This window comes from Primulina eburnea, unplaced genomic scaffold, assembly GCF_022965805.1.
Source record: "Primulina eburnea isolate SZY01 unplaced genomic scaffold, ASM2296580v1 ctg87_ERROPOS800000+, whole genome shotgun sequence".
Classification (NCBI taxonomy): domain Eukaryota; kingdom Viridiplantae; phylum Streptophyta; class Magnoliopsida; order Lamiales; family Gesneriaceae; genus Primulina; species Primulina eburnea.
The window spans coordinates 215,647-236,293 of record NW_027331644.1 but is presented as its reverse complement, the minus strand read 5'-3'; the positions used below and the strand labels follow the sequence as shown (position 1 = coordinate 236,293).

The window sequence follows — 20,647 nt, the reverse complement described above, 5'->3', positions numbered from 1 at the left end:
TCTTGGTTAATACACATGGTGCAATTCAATTAAATGTTGATCAATGTTAATTTAGCATAGGAGAGACTCGACGAAATCATATCTCTAGATTTATTTTCTTAGTGAATTTTCTGCTGCGTGCTAGTATTACAGGAATTGTTATTTTAATTTGAGTTGATTCCAAACCAACTATTTGATTGTTTAAATAAAGTTGAGCTATGTCAATTTTTGTAATTAATATACAATTTTAAAATATTTACTCTTCGTGGGATCGATATCCGTACTCTAACCAGTACTAAAACTTGACACCGTATACTTACGGTAGTGAAAATACGCAACAATTATTCAGCAACATATTTCGAAATTTTGGGGTGGAGAATGAATAGAGATGGTGTGGTACTTATAGGTGAGGGGAGGGGAGCCAAATTTGGTACTCAAATCATACCAAAATCATGCTAAATCTCATAGATTGACTCCAATATTCCTTGATATATTTCGAAAATTCAGCTACTAAAGTTGTGAGATTCATTCTTGATCTCATTACCCTTCACAATTTCGAAAATATGGTGGCTAGGGTAAGGATTTATTTCTTTGTGCACAAGTTTGATGATTATTTCCAATTTACCTTGTATGCTTCCTTGTATCCATGCCTCACAACATCTAGGCATATATTCTAGGAGGATTTTCGAAAATCCTATGCAATATTATGTCTAAATTCTTAAGTCTTGCAAAAATCTTCCATGATCTTGTATTATTTCCCATAAATTTCGAAATTTGCATTTACAAGTCTAGATTTTATTGTCTTGATAATAAAGATTCCCAATAAACACAAATTTTCAATATTGATATCTTATTCTAGTACAAGGATCCAAGGTCCAAATTTCCTTGCAAATAATTAATTATATAGGGAAAATCCAGTTTTTACATCCCTCCCTCCTTATGAGAAGTGTCGTCCTTGAAACTTGAGCTGGCTTGGTCTCCAAATAGGTAGGGATATTCCTTTCGCATCTTATCTTCGACTTGCTTCTCGCTCCGTGTGGTTGGACCACTGTACCTTGACGTAGGGAATGATACGTAGTCTAAGAACTTGTTCCTTGGTGTCCACAATTCTAATAGGGACTTCTTCGTATTTCAGTTCTTCTCCCAAGTTCCCTTCGATCAAAAGTGGTTCTATCTCCAAGACGTGAAACGGGTCTGGAATGTACCTTCTCAGTTGGGATACATGGAACACGTTGCGGATCCTTGAAATGCTTGGCGGCAATGCCAGTCTACATGCTAGTATGCCCACCTTTTCCAAGATTTCAAAGGGTCCAATATATCGAGGGTTCAGTTTCCCGGCTTTACTGAATCGGACAACTCTTCTCATCGGCGAGACTTTCACATAATCCTTCTCGCCCACGTTGAACTCTACCGGCCTTATTTTAAGATCTGCCCAGCTCTTCTGTCAGTCTTGAACTGCCTTGAGCTTTTCCCGAACGATTCTAAGCTTGTCCACTGTCATCTGTACTAGCTCGGGTCCCACTACGGCTTTCTCTCCCACTTCATCCTCGTAAAGTGGTGACCGACATTTCCTTCCATAAAAGGCTTCGTATGGAGCCATTCCGATGCTGCTGTGATAGCTGTTGTTGTATGCAAACTCAATTAAGGGTAGATGAGTGCTCCAGTTTCTACTGAATTCAAGGGCGCACGCTCGCAGCATATCTTCTAAGTTCTGTATGGATCTCTCCGTTTGCCCATCGGTTTGAGGATGATAGGCCGTACTTAGGGTCACTTTCGTTCTCATGGCCTCTTGAAAGCTCTTCCAAAAACGCGAGACGAATCTCGGGTCTCTATCGGATAGAATGCTCACTGACACTCCATGCAGTCTCACAATGTTGTCCATGTACAGTGAAGCCAACTTGTCGAGATTGTAATTTATGCGGACGGGTAGGAAGTGTGCAGTCTTTGTGAGTCTGTCCACGATCACCCATATATCGTCGTGGATTTGCCTAGACTTTGGCAATCCTATCACAAAGTCCATGGAAATTTGCTCCCATTTCCAATCGGAAATTTCCAGAGGTTGCAGTAATCCTCCAAGTCGCTGGTGTTCTGCCTTGACCTGCTGGCATACTTGACATCTGGAGACAAATTCAGCTACATCTCTTTTCATGCCATTCCACCAGAAACTATTCTTGAGGTCCCTGTACATTTTCATACTTTCTGGATGGACTGAGAATTTTGACTTGTGCGCCTCTGCCATTATCTCTTGGCAAAGGTTGTCGCTGTCGGGCACACACAGTCTTCCTTTCATCCACAAGATTCCCTTGTCATCAATCTGATGATCCTGAGACTTCTCTTCTTTGACTTGCTCCTTAAATTTGGTCAGTACCGGGTCTCGATCTTGGTTTAACTTGACGGTCTCCTGCAGACATGGCTGGGCCGAGAGGGAAGCTAGAGTTATCTTGCCTTGGCACTTCCGACTTAGCGCATCAGCCACTTTGTTTGCTTTACCCGGATGTTAGCTTATGGTCAAGTCATAATCCTTCAGAAGTTCAATCCATCGCCTTTGCCTCATATTAAGTTCCTTCTGGGTGAACAGGTACTTGAGGCTCTGATGGTCTGTGAAAATTTCACATTTAGCACCATAGAGGTAGTGCCTCCAAATCTTTAAGGCGAAGAAAACTGCTGCTAGTTCCAGATCATGAATAGGGTAGTTCTGCTCGTACGGTTTCAACTGCCTTGATGCGTAGGCGATCACTCTTCCCTCCTGCATGAGTACGCATCCTAAACCATCCTTAGATGCGTCACTGTAGATAGTGAAATCTTTATTTTCTGCGGGTAGGATCAACACTGGCGTAGATGCGAGTTTCTCTTTCAATGTCTGGAAACTCTTCTCACAACCATCATCCCAGATGAATTTAGAATTCTTCTGTGTGAGCTTCATCAGTGGCACGGATATCGAGGAGAACCCTTCGACAAACTTACGGTAGTAACCTGCCAATCCAAGAAAGCTTCTGATATCGGTGGCGTTCTTCTGTCTCGGTCACTCGGTAATTGCCTCTACTTTCCTTGGATCCACTGACACTCCTTTTCTCGAGATCACGTGTCCTAGAAATGACACACTCCTTAGCCAGAATTCACACTTGCTGAACTAAGCATAGAGCTTATTCTCTCTTAAGGTTTGCAGAGCAAGGTGAAGTGCTCTTCATGGCTCGTCTCGTCAGGAGAATAGATGAGGATATCGTCGATGAATACCACTATGAACTGATCCAGGAATGGCTTGAATACTCTGTTCATCAGATCCATGAATGCTGCTGGTGCGTTGGTCAGACCAAAAGGCATCACTATGAATTCATAATGCCCATATCTGGTTCGAAAGGCTGTCTTGGGGACATCTTCAGCCCTGACCTTTAACTGGTGATAACCTGTTCTCAGATCCAGTTTAGAAAAGACGGAGGCTCCTTTAAGCTGATCAAACAGGTCGTCTATCCGAGGTAGAGGGTACCTGTTCTTGATTGTGATCTTGTTCAATTCTCTGTAGTCGATGAACAATCTCATACTCTCGTCTTTCTTCTTCACGAAGAGTACTGGAGCTCCCCACAACGACACACTCGGTCGAATTTGCCTTTTATCTAGAAATTCTTGGAGCTGTTCTTTTAGCTCGTTGAGTTCGGCTTGCGCCATTCTGTAAGGTGCCTTAGAGATTGGTGCAGCACCGGGAACCAGATTTATCTCGAACTCCACTTCGCGATTCGGGATCGTCCCTGAGAGTTCTTCTGGGAACACATCTGGGAACTCTCTCACTATCGGGATGTATTCCAGTTTCAGATCGACTTCTTCTTTTATTTCGCTGACCATTGCTAGGTAGATGTCTTCTCCGATTTCATGGCTGTCCAAGCTTGAGATGCGGAGAGCAGCGACTTCCGTTTCTTGGATTTACCTTGGTACACGACCTCCTCTTGATTCGGAGTTATGAGTCTGACTTTCTTCCCCTTACAATCTACTATGACATTGTTCTTGGCTAACCAATCCATCCCTAAGATGATGTCGAAATCGACCATAATCAACTGTATCAAGTCGGCACTAAAAGTCTGGTCATTAATACTGATTTTACAATCTCTGTAAATTTCGTGAGTTTCAATGGCCCTACTGGTAGGTGTGGCTATTCGAAAGGGCTCAGTTAGGTTATCGGACTTATATCCTAACTTCCTAGCAAATCTATTAGATATAAAGGAATGTGTAGCACCACAGTCAAATAATGCATAAGCAGGAACTTGCTGAATAAGTATGGTACCTGACACGACTTCATTGGCGTCGTCTGCCTCCTTCTGAGTCATGGCAAAGACCCTGGCATTGGGTTTGTCCTCCTTTGATTTACTAGGGCCTGCTCCCGCATTTGGCCCAGTTCCTCTGTTCGGCCCTGCTGGTCGGTTGGCGGCGGTAGGACACTCTGCAATTCTGTGCCCCGATTTTCCACATCCAAAGCATACACCGCTGGCCCTTCAGCATTCCCCGGAGTGCTTGAAGCCGCAAGTTGGGCATGGCTTGAGTCCTTGATGGTTATTAGCGGGGAATTGCCCTGCGGGAGGTCCACCTGACTGATTGGGCCTCTTGAACGCTAGTTTTCCCTAGGAAGGCTGGCTGACAGGGGGTCGCTTGTTCCTGTTTTCCCCTTCTCTTCGACAAATATCAGCTTCGGCTCGGATAGCCGCACACATTAGGTCTGAAAAGTTGGCAGGTTGGTAGATTGCTAGAGCTGATTGGATCCTGCTATTCAACCCCTTCTTAAAGCGGTGCAATTTCAGAATTTAATCTGCCATAATTGCTGGAGCATAAGATCCAAGGGCATTGAACTGAGAGGTGTATTCCACAACTGACATATGTGGAGCTTGACTAAAATTTTCAAACTCGCTCAGTTTCTGCAGTCTGACCTCGGCTGGATAATACTGTTTTAGGAAAGCTTCTCTAAAACGCTGCCATGTGATTGGTCATGCATCTGTCATGGCTGGCGAGATTGCTTCCCACCACTTGCCTGTTTTATCCTCCAAGAAGGGCACTACCACGTCCACTTTCAGTGCATTTAGGACTTCCAACAGCCGCAGCTGAGTCTCCACGCTTTTCAGCCAGCTCTGGCTAATTTTGGGGTCGGAATCCCCACTGAAGTTTGGACACCTGTTCTTGTGGAGTGATTCATAATGGAACTTGACTCCGTGCTGTGGTGGAGGTGGTGGTTGTTGATTGTCGTTCGGGTTCACTAACCCTTGTAGTGTCGTTGCCACGATTGTGGTTATGGCCATCAGGTCGGCCTGGTTAAGACTGAACCCAGGTGGTGGTCCATTATCTCTTTCGTTGGCATTGTTGTTGTTGTTGTTAGCATAACGGGGGTTGCGGTTTTGTCTTGGTGGTCTACCGGTCATTTCCTACAAGTTAAACGCTTCTAAGAATTTGACATGCATACCGACAAGGTTGAATAAATAAGTTATGCTGGAACAACTGAAGTTAATAAATAAACATAACTTTATTAATATTTGAATGTAGATGAACAACTGAATGCAACAAATAGTACTGAAAGAAAACAAATCGTACTGACTGAAATAAAATAGCAACAATGGAAAGATAAACTCCTAGTAATAAGGAAAGTTAACTAAGAAACACTAATTATCTATCTCTCCATCTCCTATGGCAGCTATAGGCTCATCGATCTCTTTCGGTTCTTCTTCTTATGGCTCCTCCTCTGGTTCTTCCTCTTGTAGTATCTCCACCATATGGGTGAGCTGGGTGTTATCCTTTGTGAGCTGTGTCACCTGTGCTTTAAGTCCCTGTACCTCCGGCTCAGCCACGTCCATCTCGTCGTTCCAATGCTGCCGATACTGCAGATGATCATGTTTCTTCTGCTTGAGTTGGTCATTTAGAGCTTCCACCTGTTGGGTCAGACGTTGGTTTCATACGTGAGGTTGTTCATGGCCTCACACGAATTCTCTAGCCTCCTCTTACCCTTGGCATTATGTTGTTTTTCCTCCTCCAGTTCCTTACGATAACGTTCCGTATCCTCTCGTAATTTTCCATGCTGGTACTTGCACTGCTCTATGACATCTCTTAGGTCCATGTTATCACCTCTAACTAGCTCACCCTGATAGATCGACTGGTTAAGGCGGACCTGAATCTCCTCTTTCTCAGCGGCTAAGGTTTCGACCTCACTCCTCCTCTCACTCAATCTGGCTCTAAGTCGTCGAATCTGACGAGACTGATGGTGAAGGGCAAGCTTCTTCAGATGAATGGCAGCTTGGGCACGGGTGTGGGGTCGCATGGGAGTAGATGGATCCATTTCCTGAAATCAAAAATGGAAATGCTCAGAATCGGAAAGAGACAACATATAACAAAGGACAATATACAATATATATGAAATTTTCGAAATTTAAATAAATATTTTTTTTTTCAAAAATGGAAAGTTTGGAATTAGACATATGGGTTCGAAGCATATGTCGAGAGGATTCCAGAACAATCGACGAAATCGAATACGGAATTTCCTACGAGAAGATATAGGGTCTACAAATATTTTTTAAAACGGCAAAAACGACGTTTCGGAGGCCTAAACGGAGGAATTTCACGATTTTCACCCCTACCTCACGACTTTAAGGTCGTGATTATTGCTCGTTGGGCCGTTTCGGAGGGAATAGCGCCGGCCTCGAGTAAAAATTCCACCGAAATTTTTTTTTTTGTAAAAATTCCTTCCCACCCGGATTATGAACCTGGCGGCTCCGATACCACTTAAATGTCACGCCCCGAAACTCAGGATTGACACCGACGTTGTTTAACAATCACACAATCGAAACAACAAGTCTTTTGTAGCACAGTATAAACCGAACCAGTTTATATATCATAATTTTAACGTAAAAACAACTGTCTTTCCAAAACCGAAATCTCAAAACAACAGATTTAATGCGGAAACGTAAACTGCAAAATAATAAACTTAAACTTAATCTAATTTCTTGAGCATTCACCATCCCCAGAACTGCTCAGATTCTTCCTCTTCGATTTCTTTTTCAAGACTATCTGGGAAGGGTTGTAAGGGGGGGTGAGTATTTGGGAATACTCAGCAAGTGGGGGAATATCGAGCACAATAAAACAACATGCATAATTTCGAAACACATGACTTTCATACATACTTCATAAACATGCATAACATTTACCAGCCAATGTGATTTATCTAACTTTATATGGTTTACTGACGTCAGTCCCTAATTTTTACTCTTCTAAGGGGGCGAGGCCGTATAATGGTTATATCCCCCACCGCGTAAGGGTACGTCATGGTTGAGATTCCTACCCATATACAGTCGACTCCTCACAGTGCTAAAAATCGAATGACACAACACAAGAAGGAGTAGGAAAAGAATTGTACTCGACCAAAGTTTTATCCAAAACCGAAAAATCACATATGCATAACCGAAATTTTAAGATTTAAAAACATCCCACTTACCATATGTATTTATGCTAGAAACGTAGGTGTTTGGTTTCGAGAATTGGATCGCTTCTTGCTCTTGCTCTTGCTCGGACAGCGCCTCGACTTCGACTTTTGGTCAAACTTCAGGGCGATTTTTGGGCAATATTTCGGCTAAGGGGAGGCTGCTGGAATTCGAGATTATTCAGCAACAGATTTCGAAAGTTTGGGGTAGAGAATGAATAGAGATGGTGTGGTACTTATAGGTGAGGGGAGGGGAGCCAAATTTGGTACTCAAATCATACAAAAATCATGCTAAATCTCATAGGTTGACTCCAATATTCCTTGCTATATTTCGAAAATTCAGCTACTAAAGTTGTGAGATTCATTCTTGATCTCATTACCCTCCACAATTTCGAAAATATGGTGGCTAGGGTAAGGATTTCTTTCTTTGTGCATAAGTTTGATGATTATTTCCAATTTACCTTGTATGCTTCCTTGTATCCATGCCTCACAACATCTAGGCATATATTCTGGAGGATTTTTGAAAATTCTATGCAATATTATGTCTAAATTCTTAATTCTTGCACAAATCTTCCATTATCTTGTATTATTTCCCATAAATTTCGATATTTGCATGCACAAGTCTAGATTTTATTGTCTTGATAATAAAGATTTCCAATCAACCAAATTTTCAATATTGATATCTTATTCTAGTACAAGGATCCAAGGTCCAAATTTCCTTGCAAATAATTAATTATATGGGGAAAATTCGGTTTTTACAGTTTTGATATGGGCTCGGATCTGCCCAGATGTACCAAATTTAAGGGGCATCACAATCCATACATTCAAAGCTAACGATAACTTTTTTGGAAATAAGCTTCCCCGGTATGAAGGCTGTTTGCGACTAGTCAATGTTGTGAGAAAGGATGTGTCTATATCGATTCGTGATTTATTGGAATTATCTTTATAATTTGTGTAATGTAATATTATCATACAAAGATTTATTCAATCAGTTTTATAATTCTATTAGTGCAATTTCTTTTCAACTTAAAGAAAATGATTGTGATCTTATTATTAAATGCATTGATTTATTAGAAATATTTAAAAATACATATGAAAGATTTTTCTGCATTTATTACCCTACCACTCCCCTTTTTCATTCATCTTATTTTCAATATGTTTTATAAATTTGTTGAATACAGAGATGATGATATTTTGCCATAATTTGTATTATGCATGGAAGAGAATTTTAAAAAATATTGAGAGGTAATCCCACATTTGCATCGACTAACAACTTTATTAGACTCAAGTCAAAGTGAAGTAGATTTTTTTTAATATCATAGTAAATTTTTGGATAATCGTGTTAACGATAAGATGATGTTTGCAATGCAGTATCTTCAAAAAATGTTTCAATTATATTCTAGTGAACACGGATCAGTGAAAGACCCAGAGTTGGAAGAAAGTTCGGTTGAGAAATCAATCGGAATTAATGTTGTACAAACTTTAGGATATAATAAATATAAAAGAAAACCAGTGTTCATGACAAGCTCATCAAACGAACTACAATTTTTTTGAATCAAAATTTTCAAATAGGAGATAACTTCCATATTTTATAATGGTGGAAAGAAAATTCAAGACATTCTGTAATATTATCATTACTTGTAAGAGATGTATTTGTAGTTCAGTGCTCAATTATAGCATCTTATTCGACCTTCTCAACACGCGGCCGACTAATTGGAGATCATATATGCAATCTTCGTTCAGTGTCACTTGACATGCTTCTATTACTATAAGATTGTTTTAACACGAAAAAAAAGAATAGGACGATATGAACTATCGATTAATTTGCGAGCTAATATTATGAAGTAGAAGAAGAATATTCTAGAAATATTTTTATTAATTATGATGGAAATTGAAATGTAATTTTTTAGTTGAAAGAGCTTAAATTTCAATAAATGAATATTTAGTTTTTGATATTATTTGCGATTTTTAATATAATATGTTGGAATTGTTGGGGTTAATACATTGAAATTAAGCGTGTGCCCTGCTCCTGTTTCTATCCGAGAAATTCCTGGTTAGAAATGTAGTGCAGGTGCCCCATGAAGTGGGCGCCCCTGAGCTCCAGCTTCTATTCAGAAATTTCCAAGACATACCATAAATCGCAGGTGCTCTTCAAGCCCGGTTTCACAACATGCAGGCTTGGAACTGTTCCGATGATCTCATATTAGACTTTCGATTCGAATTGGATCCAAAATTTATCTTGAAATCAGAACCGAAAAGATTTTCAACCGGTTCGGTCCGATTCCTGGACCTCTGGCAAGAGGACCAGAACCGGAACGGGGAACCTTAAGCATGTCTAGGCAATACTTAGTGCATCATAATTTTTTATTTCTTCTTTTCAATAACTAATTATTTAGTATATGCGTTGTGTGTATCTAATTTATTGACAATTTTAAAAATACTTGGTTATAAAAATTCAAATTGGAATAATTTGTAAATCGGAAAATCGCAAAAAGTTTCTTGTAAGTTGGTGGATTTAAGATTTGTTCTTTTAAGTAGTTAAAAAAATTTGATTTCAATCTAATTTTTTTTTTTGTTTTGCCACACAGATTAATGAACATAAACAAAAATTTTACTAATTAAAGAATCAAAACCTAAAATTAGTCGATCTACATGATGATCATTCTGCTAGTTTCACATTTTTATGGTAAATAAATCAAAATAAAATTATATGACAATATATATGAGACAAAATTTAAATAAATTATGAATAATAATGAAGGGAAAAGGAAAGAAATTGTCCCGAAAAGGATTTATTTAACATTAGTAGATAATTAATTAATTACCAATAATTTGCCATTTTAGATTTCTTCCGTCATACTTCTTTGGCAAAAATTTGTGTGAGACGGTCTCACGGGTCGTATTTGTGAGACGGATCTTTTATTTGGGTCATCCATGAAAAAGTATTACATTTTATGCTAAAAGTATTATTTTTTATTGTGAATATGGATAGGGTTGACCCGTTTAACATATTAAGATCCGTGAGACGGTCTCACATGAGACCAACTCTACTTCTTTTATGTCGAGAAGTTTGTTTCAACTGAGTCTCAAACCGAGATTTCATCCTAAAGATTATATCTTGATGGTACATAGTTTATAAATCATAATTTTTTGGTTGAAAAGTAAAGGAGAATTCTAATCCACAGTAAAAAAAAATTCGAAGTTAGTTATTACGATGGGTTCTTCCATAGCGTCGATAGAAGATATCATAGATTTTGGTAATAAAATAAAAGAAAAAGATTATTCACAAGATGTTTGTGAAATTTTAAAAGTTGAGAGGAATTGAAGGCAAAAAAAAGAGTAACTAGTTTCATTTGTCTTTATTATTTTATTTCAAGCACCGAGACATGACGGTCCAATCGGAAACATGTCGTTACAACAACTTAGGGTTTGTTTGGTAGAAGAGAACAAGGTGAAATTAAAATGAGTATTCACATCTCATTCCATATGCTCATACTTGGTAAGAAATTGATATGAGAATGTGCATTCCAATGGGAATGATTATTGTGAGACGATCTCACGAATCTTTATCTGTAAGACGGATCAATCCTACTGATATTCATAATAAAAAGTAATATTCTTAGCATAAAAAGTAATATTTTTTCATTGATGACCCAAATAAGAGATTCGTCTCACAAAATACGATCCGTGAGACCGTCTCATACAAGTTTTTGTCTTCTCATATTAATGGGAAAGAAGTTCCATCTGGTTTAGATAGTAATGATCATTCTCACTCTTAATTCTTACATATTTACAAATTTTTTGTATCTTATTTAGTTTAACTAATTTAAATCTATATCTTCGTCGTAATGATAACAATAATAATAATAATAAATAATCTATATTATGATTATTATTTTAATTATTTTTATTTTTATAATAATTCTAATTATAAATAAAACAATGTATAATAAAAAATAATAATTATATTAACAATTTTATCAAAAAATAATAATAATATAATTATATGATAACATTAAATTTAAAATAATTAATAGAATATCAATAATTATTATTTTAATTATTTTAATAATAATAATATTTATTATTTTTAATTTTTAATTAATAAAGATTTGATAATTAAAACACTTTCATTTTTTTATTTTCCACATCAATAATTGGAATTGAATATAACTATCATTCCTTTTTCATCTTCATTTCATTCCAATATTGATTTCATTCATGTCTTATAAAATTTATTCATACCAATCATGTCCTTATGTTATTGAAATATAATTTATTTTTTGTATAACGTATAAAAGTAATTGCAGATCGTTTCATAGCAAAGCACGCCGTATTGGAAAGAGCAAGTGTCTTGGCTTCTTGAGAGACGGTCTTACGGGTCTATATCTATGAGACGGATCGATCCAATCTATATATATCATGAAAAATAATATTTTTTTCATAAAAAAATAATATTTGTTCATGAATTGAACCGAGTCGGAGATCGGTCTTACAAAATTAATCTTTGAGATCGTCATACTAGAGTTTTTGTTAATTGGAAATGATATGTTTAGTTACAATCAATTTTTTTTTTCTTTTTCTATTTTGTATTTGTATTTTTAGCAGTTTTCATAGTGCGTGGAGGAATACGAATAAAAAATTTGGATTAGGCTAAAGTCCATTCGCATGTGCCAAATTGGTTTTGCTTGAATTTTTCAAGATAATGAATGACCTTGAGGTCCTCAATCATGTACAATATTTCTAGTTGACATATATGTTACATAATATTCAAAAACATCGAGTAGTTCGAAATTCTAGAATATTTTTCTTTTTATAATATATGATATTTTATAATAAAAGTAAATTTGTGAACCATCCAATATTTTTGTATATCTCGTGTTACTAGGAGAAATGATCACCGGTGTAAAAGGGTACAGTCTAGGCGACGATCACTCACCATTTTGATTTTTAAAAGTCGCCTGCCTAGGCGACCGCCTAATGTAATGTATAGAATTTTTTATTTTTTTAAATAAAAAAATAGTTTGCCATATATTTAAATCAATTTATATAGTATAAAGACAAAAAATATGTCATTGATTTTGAGTTTGAATCTAATATAGAGGAATTCTTGAAAAATATAGAGATAACCAAAAAACTTAAATGTTTAGGTAAAAAAAACCTCTTAGGTGGGCGCCTAAGTACCTTGGCGGTAGGTGGTGGTGGCCGCCCGCCTACCGCTTTTCAAAACACTGGTTACTAGGGTTTTTTCATAAATATTTTTTAATTTTTTTTTCAAAAATTACAATAAAATAAGATATATTAGAAAATAACGTAAAAAGCCAATTCTAGTAGCGGACACTACAGAAATTGCATTGTCCGCTGTCATTGACCTCGGATGTTGCTGTTCGGGACCCAAAAGTAGCCGGCGAGCACTACTACTACACGCATTCCAATAAAATAGGTCAAGTCTTGTCATGCAAGTCTATTTACTAACGCGTCCTATAAAGCAGGTCCATCTACTAATGGTTTGTCCAGAAAATGAGCAATTATTTAGACGCGTGAATTGAATTTAAAGAAAAAACGAAAGTTCATCATACACTACAGTACCATTCCCAGAAATTAGCTTTTCACAATTACAGGCTTTAACTTTGAACGATTCTCGGATTTTTTATTCGGTAAATTTTAAAAAAATTATAGTTATTTGCTATAAATTCGTAGTTTTTTCACACATTTCATATTAGTTTAAAAATTTTATATCGATCTTTTTCCAGTTTCATCTTTTTTTCTCTCAAAAAACTTAAACACATTATTCTATATTTCTGATTTTTCCAATCTATTTCATGTATAAAATTGGTGTTCTATTATATTTGAGTGATGATGTTATTATTGAGAACGGATCGGTGGAATATAGTATCCCACGTGTGAGACCCATTCGAGTATTACGATCTATTAGTTATCGATCCAATGAAGTTTACTATCAAATTGTCAACTAAATATACATTCACAGAAAAAGCGTCTTGAAATGAAGTACATGTGTACATTGTTGACGAAGAAATTTTAGTGTTTATAATGCAATTCCAAAATTTTCAGATGTTACATTTTTATGTGAAAATAGAGCCAACGAACCTTGAATTTCGGGGGGCATGAACATGAATTATATATTTCACTTGTTGCTGAAGTTGATTTCCAAAACCAACCCTGTCAGGATCGGTTATGGGGGCCCCGACTGAACATCAGTTACGAAGCTGTGCATCAGTCATTGACCCTTCTGACTAATCTACCAATGAGCTGCAATAGCTCGTGTTCTAAGAATAAATACACCGATGAATTAGATCGAGTTTGGTTAAACAACTAAGCGGAAGACACTCAAAATAATCCTTCGTTAAGAAAACAAACTGATCAATTTTATATATCTTGTGTAACTGGTTAACTGAAGAAAAGAAGTCAGTTAGAGCTTATATCAGTTCAGTTATGGACAGAACTGAACTGATATCAGCTGGACTGATGAAACAATTAAGAACAACACAGTTAAACAGTTAGACTGAAAACAAAACACAAGATATGTTTATGGATGTTCGGAGACTTCAACTGCTCCTACGTCACCCCTTCTACCTCCTCGGGTAGGATACACTAGAAGACTTTGATTTATACAAACTTTTGTACAAACCCACCCAGCTTAGGACTTACCCACTGCCTAACTGAACTCCTAGTTCTAAACTGAAGGCATCACCTTCCAGTCAACACTTCTTTAACGTCTATGTGAGAAAGACTACATACACATGTTTTACGTCTGTGTGCAAGACGGAATCTGAGATGATGAGTGAGTGTGTGTGTGTGTGTGTGTGAGAACTGATCAATGAACACTACCCGAAAGTGTTCTCACACACTGAGGGAAAAAGGCTTCTAATCTAAGCTGATAATACAATGAAGTGTTCCCTCTGGGCTGATTGCTTCTAACAAGCTGATATGTAATAAGCGTGCCCTTGTTCTCTGTTCTCGTTTTTCTCAGTGTTAGTCTTCACTGAACTTCAGCTTCTATTTATAGGCGTTTGGCTGATCGTACAGTAAGACTCAATAATGTGCCCGTTGCATTTTGAATTTGTTCCTCGACATCTTTCCGGAACTTTTGGCTTTAAGCTCTGATGCAACGTCTCTTATTGTACTGTGGTAGTACAATAGCTTTTGTACCTTCGTGCTTAGCTGGATTCCATTATTAAGCTTGTCTTGATCTGCAACTGATTGACTCTGACTGATGCTTTCAACTGGTCAGTTGAACTGGTCTTCTGTTGGGCTGGTGAAATCAGTTGAACTGATTTCACTCTTTCAGTTGAACTGGTCAGCTGGGCTCTTCATCAGTTGAACACTTCATCAGCTGGCCGGGCTTCTGAAGGTCTTCTGCTGAACTGCTCATCTGCTGGACATTCAGTTGAACTAGTCTTTCAGTTGGCACTTCAGTTCTACTGTTTTCAGTTTACGCGATCAGTTGGACGTCTTCAGTTAGCATTCCTCGACAGCTTTAGTTTTGGCTCGTAACTGATTATTTCAGTTCCAGCTTACTGCACACTAAGGTAGATTATTAGAAACAAAATAACAAGTTTTGTTAGCATCAAAATTAAGCAAAGATTGCGAACTTGAAAAGTTCCAACAAACCCGGTACTTCTACGTACATGAGTTTTAATGAGCCAAAGTCATATATTTCACAGATCACTGAAGGATTAAGCGACATAAATTTGGAGCATGAAAGTGGATCGTGAGATCGATATATTACAGGCTCGTCCGAAGACAATCCCACATGTTGGCCGAATACAACAGCTGTTTGGGACAAAAATGTTGGAACAGGTTGGGATCCAATTGATCATGCGGTTGATGTGGAGGTTCATTCTTTAGATGATGGCAAAAATAATAATGATGTTTTTAGGAGTGATATTGAACTAGTGATGTTATATGGCGAGTCTTCAAAAGAGGAGAATAATGAAGATATTGAGATAAATGATGATAGAGAAGAGAATATGCGTATTTTTGCTGATGAGTAACATCATCACGTGAACCACCTCATGCCACTTTACAGAGAAAACATGCACCATTTATGCCAAACAATTCTGAGATGCCATCATTTTTTGATAAAGTACTTGTGGAGGAGCTTCCTGATTTTATCGGTGTACCTGCTGATTTGCAATCCAGCTTTTATAATCTAGGACAAGGAGAGCTATCTGTAAACATGATTTTTAAAGGCAAAATTGATTTGATAGCATCAATGAAAGATTACTCGGTTAGAGTTTCCAGATGTGAATGTAGTGTTGTTGAGAGCACAAGTACTTTGTGGAAACTACGGTGCAAAAGCACATTATCTTCTATCAGGTGTCGATTCGAGCTTCTTTGAAGTAGAAGAAAAGTTATTGAAAAATAACAAAATATGGTGGGCCACACATATATATCTCTACCAATGTCGGTATAGATCATCGCAATTGAGTAGTGAGATGGTGGCAAATATATTGTTGGGCATTTTACGATGTGATCATGTGTTTGGGATTAAGTATATAATCAAGCAAGTGAAAGATAAATTTGATTACACAATCTAATATATGAAGGCATGGTATATTTTGCAACTTGTGATGGAGATTGTTGATGTTATAGGGGAGAGCTATATGCAATTACTTCCAAAATATAAATATAATCCAGAAACAATTGGGAGTGGAACCATCCGAGATCGAACAACCGAGCGATAAAAACATTGAAATATGTTTTTTGGGATTTCAAGCCGTGTATAGATGAGTTTCGACATTGCTTCAAAATTATTAGTGTCGATGATACATATATATACACAAAATATAAGACAAAATGTTGATTGTTATCACCTTAGATGTGAATAATCAAGTTCTACCACTAGTTTTCTCCATCATGGATGAAGAGACAACTGACTCGTGGAAATGGTTCTTGGAGAATCTCATATGACATGTTGTTTGTGGTGCGAATGATGTGTGTCTAATTTTCTGATAGACATAAGGGAATTGTGTGATCATTTGAAAATCTACCATATTTTCGACCTCCACATGGTGTGCATCGTTTTTGTTTGAGACATGTATTCTCAAATTTTAATGTAAGTTCAAAGATGTGCATTTGAAAGATATATGATGTGAAGTGTGTATGCAAAACAAAATTTGTATGTTTGAAGCGACAATGGAGGCAATCAAGAAAAAGAATATTTTGGCTCACAAGTCTTTGACAGGAATTTCTAAGGAGAAATAGAGTTTAACACATGACGATGGTTGGTGCCATGGGGTGATGACGACCAACATGTCAGGGTGCTTAAATAATGTGTTAAAGGGTGCTCATAGACTTCTTATTTTTTGCAATAGTATACTTGACCCTTCAAAGGTGCGTATAATACTTCATTGAACGTGTCACAAAAGTTTGTTGTATGATTCAGGAAAATAAACCTTGGCCAGATTACGCATATTGGAGGCATGAGAAATGTGCGAGAAAATCTAGTGAGCACCGTTCTAAGAAATATTATGTAGGAGACCAAACGGCTTCGGTGGCAACTGCAGGAAGACCAAGTCGTGGTCAACGTGTGCAAGTAGTAAAATTGTCAATAAGCGAATGCTTGTGTGCTAAATGCACAATTTTTGGCATCCCATGTTTTCATGTTATTTGCACTGCTAGGTGGCATTCGTTAGATCTGACAATACTTGTGCAGCCATGATATAACATGTATGAGTACTTAACAACATGGGGGAAAATTTCAACGTCTTGCAGATGAACGACACTAGTTACACCCACATTTAAGTTGTATCACAACCCCGTAAGACGTGAAAGAAAAAGAGGGGTAAAGATAGAACAACTCGATTGAGGAATAAGATGTATATATATATATATATACCTGTAGCCAGGGAGAGATAAAAACGAGCAACGAATATATAAACATGCCAGTAAGTTTAACTTTACTATAGTTCATTGCTATTTCAATTATTATTAGGACTTCCAAAAGTGTTTACAATTTGTTCATATTGTTATAATATTTAGCATTATGTACTAGTAGTTGTGTTTACTTTAAAATTTGGTTTATGAATTTGTATTATTATTATTATTATTATTATTATTATTATTATTATTATTATTATTATTATTATTATTATTATTATGTCTAGTAATATTATAAATTTTATTATTATTATTATTATATTAAAAATAATTTCATTGTCAAATGAACATTATTAAATATATCAGTAACAACTAAAATTAAAATAAAATAGAATAATTTCATTGTCAAATGAACATTATTAAATATATCAGTAACAACTAAAATTAAAATAAAATAGAATAAAACAATTAAACATTTCAACAAAAAATATAGCTACAATAAAATATTAAACATTTTACAAAAATTACATAACAAAAATAGTTACAAATTATTTATGGCCTCCGATTACACAATTAAGTGGCCGATGTTGTCGATCACCTCTATACATGTCAATATTATAATGATTGTTTACTTGGCCTATGGAAACATGCCCACCATCACCATCACCATCACCATCACCATCATCTTCATTATTTATACCTGAATATCCTAGAAAGGAAAAAAAGTGATGCACACAGGTTTTTGGCGGTCAAAATTTAGAAGATCCGTAAAACTTGGGAGATTTGAGAAAAATGGAGTGTGGTAACCATAGTCAACGAACCAATCGTGGATCACAAGTGTCGATCCAGATGGCCCTCCAATATTGAACTCAATAAGTACATCAGATGTCACCTAAGTATCAAATCCACCTAGTGTCCATGTAAACCCATCACAATATCGATCAGTATCGAAACCACTAGATTGACCAGTATTATCGAACCGATCAGATGTCCCTACAGTATCAAGTTCATGCACTATATGCGATATAATGCGTACAATAATTCATTCATACCACTGCATATAATCATCGTCAGTTTGCCTTGATCTTCCATGTCGTTCACCTTGCACAACATACATTGACTTTCTAACCACATAAGAATTTCATTCTTATGATATTCATTCCAATCTGTATTGCGATGACCTCTCTTTGTGATATTGTGTAAGTCATCGTTGACAAGCGAAGGCTTTGGAATAGATTTTCACATTCTGAATTGTCGCATCGCATGATTAAGACGATGCATCTCTACAATCTTGAATCAGATCAAGGGGAAAACACATCACCGAATATTAGTATCGTATGAATCAATAATAATTTTTACATCCATATGATATTTTTGGTACACGATCCAGTTAAAATGCAAAATAACAAAAATTAAGGTTATCAATATTAAAAATAATACAAATTAAATAAATGTTAATTTATAAGTTTAGAAATACCTCACCATTATTCACACGGTAAAATAATCATTATAATTCAAGTAAAAAAAATTAAGGTTATCAGTATTAAAAATATTACAAATTAAATAATTGTTAATTTATAAGTTTAGAAATACCTCACCATTATTCATACGGTAAAATAATCTTCATAATTCTTAGCACATGAGTCGGTGTTTCAGTGTAACTAAACACAAATTTTCACCTAATACATGAATAAATAGGATTATATATTCAAATATTTCGCAAAATTTACGTTATGACATCAATTTTCAAATATTACCGCGCACCATATATTATATATTTTCAACTTGAAATATTTCGGGGTTACCAACAAGCGTAACAATAGATATACCTTGCCTGTCATGGTTAACAAATTTAATCATGCTACATGCCTATATCTGTCAATAATAATAAATAAAGTAAAAAATGAACTAAAAGATGCATTAATTAGTCAAAATATTTAAAATACCTGCAAGATATATAAAGATCCAGTTATATTAGACTTTCTTATATGTGTTGCATTGTATAACTCGCGATATAGAAAAGAAAACTTCATTACCACAATTTTAGGAGTTTACTCGATTTATATCCTGGAGTACATGAAAAAATAAAAGTCCGACCGAATCAACTTGATAATATGGAAACATTATTTCTCTTATTATCATCAACGTCATACATCGACTATATTTAATAATATCAATCTTCGAGAGTTCATTATCAATAACGGTGGATTCACAGTGAGCATGTAAATATGTAATAGACAAGTGATCTGCCTTTAAAATGCGATGGGAGATGTTCATATCCCAGCAACTGGAGAAATACATATTGTCATTCCGTCACTTTGTGAATAATCTACTCCAGTTATAGGATCCACATCGATTTTCAGACCCCAAATAATAGAAACATCCTGTAAAGTGATTGTAGTTTCACATCATCTAAAATGAAATTTATGTGTTTCACCATCATCGTTCAACAAGAGCAGTTATAAAATGATTATCATATACACGAAAGCCACATTGTAAAACACCATATAATCTCATATGATTTAAATATGTCAACACATGATTATGTATATTATTTTCGAGAAATAAAACCCATACAAGATTATTTGAATGCTTAACTTATACAATATTGTCAACATTTTCAACAGAAACTATAGATGAAATAGGCGTCGATTGCAAATACAGAATCTTCTGGACCTCGATTAGCAGCAACCTTGTAAAATAATAAAAATCATAAAGTAGTATTAAAAATATATTAATATCTAATACATACAATAAAAATAAAAATAACAAAAATATATTATAATATTAAATACTTGTTAATACTAAATACGTTATATGTATAAAAAAAACAACTATTTACCTTATTCAAATGTTATTAACTGAAAATAAAACTTGCGCAGAGTTTACTGAATTTGAATTTGTAATATATATTGGTGAGTATGAATTAAACAAAATATATAAAGAAACAATTCACGCGTATGCAACAATCAAATAATTGATGCTGAAATAAAGTTCACAAAAAATTACAAGTTTGTGTACATTCGACCACACACACCACATGTAGAGGTGGTCCAAGACTGTAGAATTCACACACACCACATGTAAACTGCAGCGTCTGTTGTCAAAAGCCGGTTTATTATCAATGAACTTAAGGTATGTTTTGATTGACCAGTGATTTCAAATTATTTAAGTTATTTATGTGGACAGATAAAATTCAAGTTAACTTTAAATCTACTTTATATCAAGTTAGTAATTTAAATAATAATTGTAAAGGATTTCAAGAGACTTAAATAAATAAATAGCTCTATCATCCCCAATTTTGGGTTTGAAAAAAAAAAGGTTCGAGCTCAACATATTTAACGTTTCAATCGAGTGAAAATTGAATTTGCATAGAAGAATTAG

General features: G+C 35.8%; 1 protein-coding gene across 1 annotated transcript; it reads right to left on the bottom strand.

The window, feature by feature from the left end:
- Window positions 1-3,818: 3,818 nt before the first annotated feature.
- Window positions 3,819-4,295, bottom strand: LOC140822495 (uncharacterized). The gene has a single exon (XM_073183262.1). The coding sequence runs from the start codon at window positions 4,293-4,295 to the stop codon at window positions 3,819-3,821; it is 477 nt and encodes a 158-aa protein (XP_073039363.1).
- Between the last annotated feature and the right edge of the window lie 16,352 nt (window positions 4,296-20,647).

What these genes read in the sequence shown, in the direction of transcription:
- LOC140822495 (XM_073183262.1), bottom strand. Translation starts at nt 4,295, where the DNA reads ATGACTCAGAAGGAGGCAGACGACGCCAATGAAGTCGTGTCAGGTACC.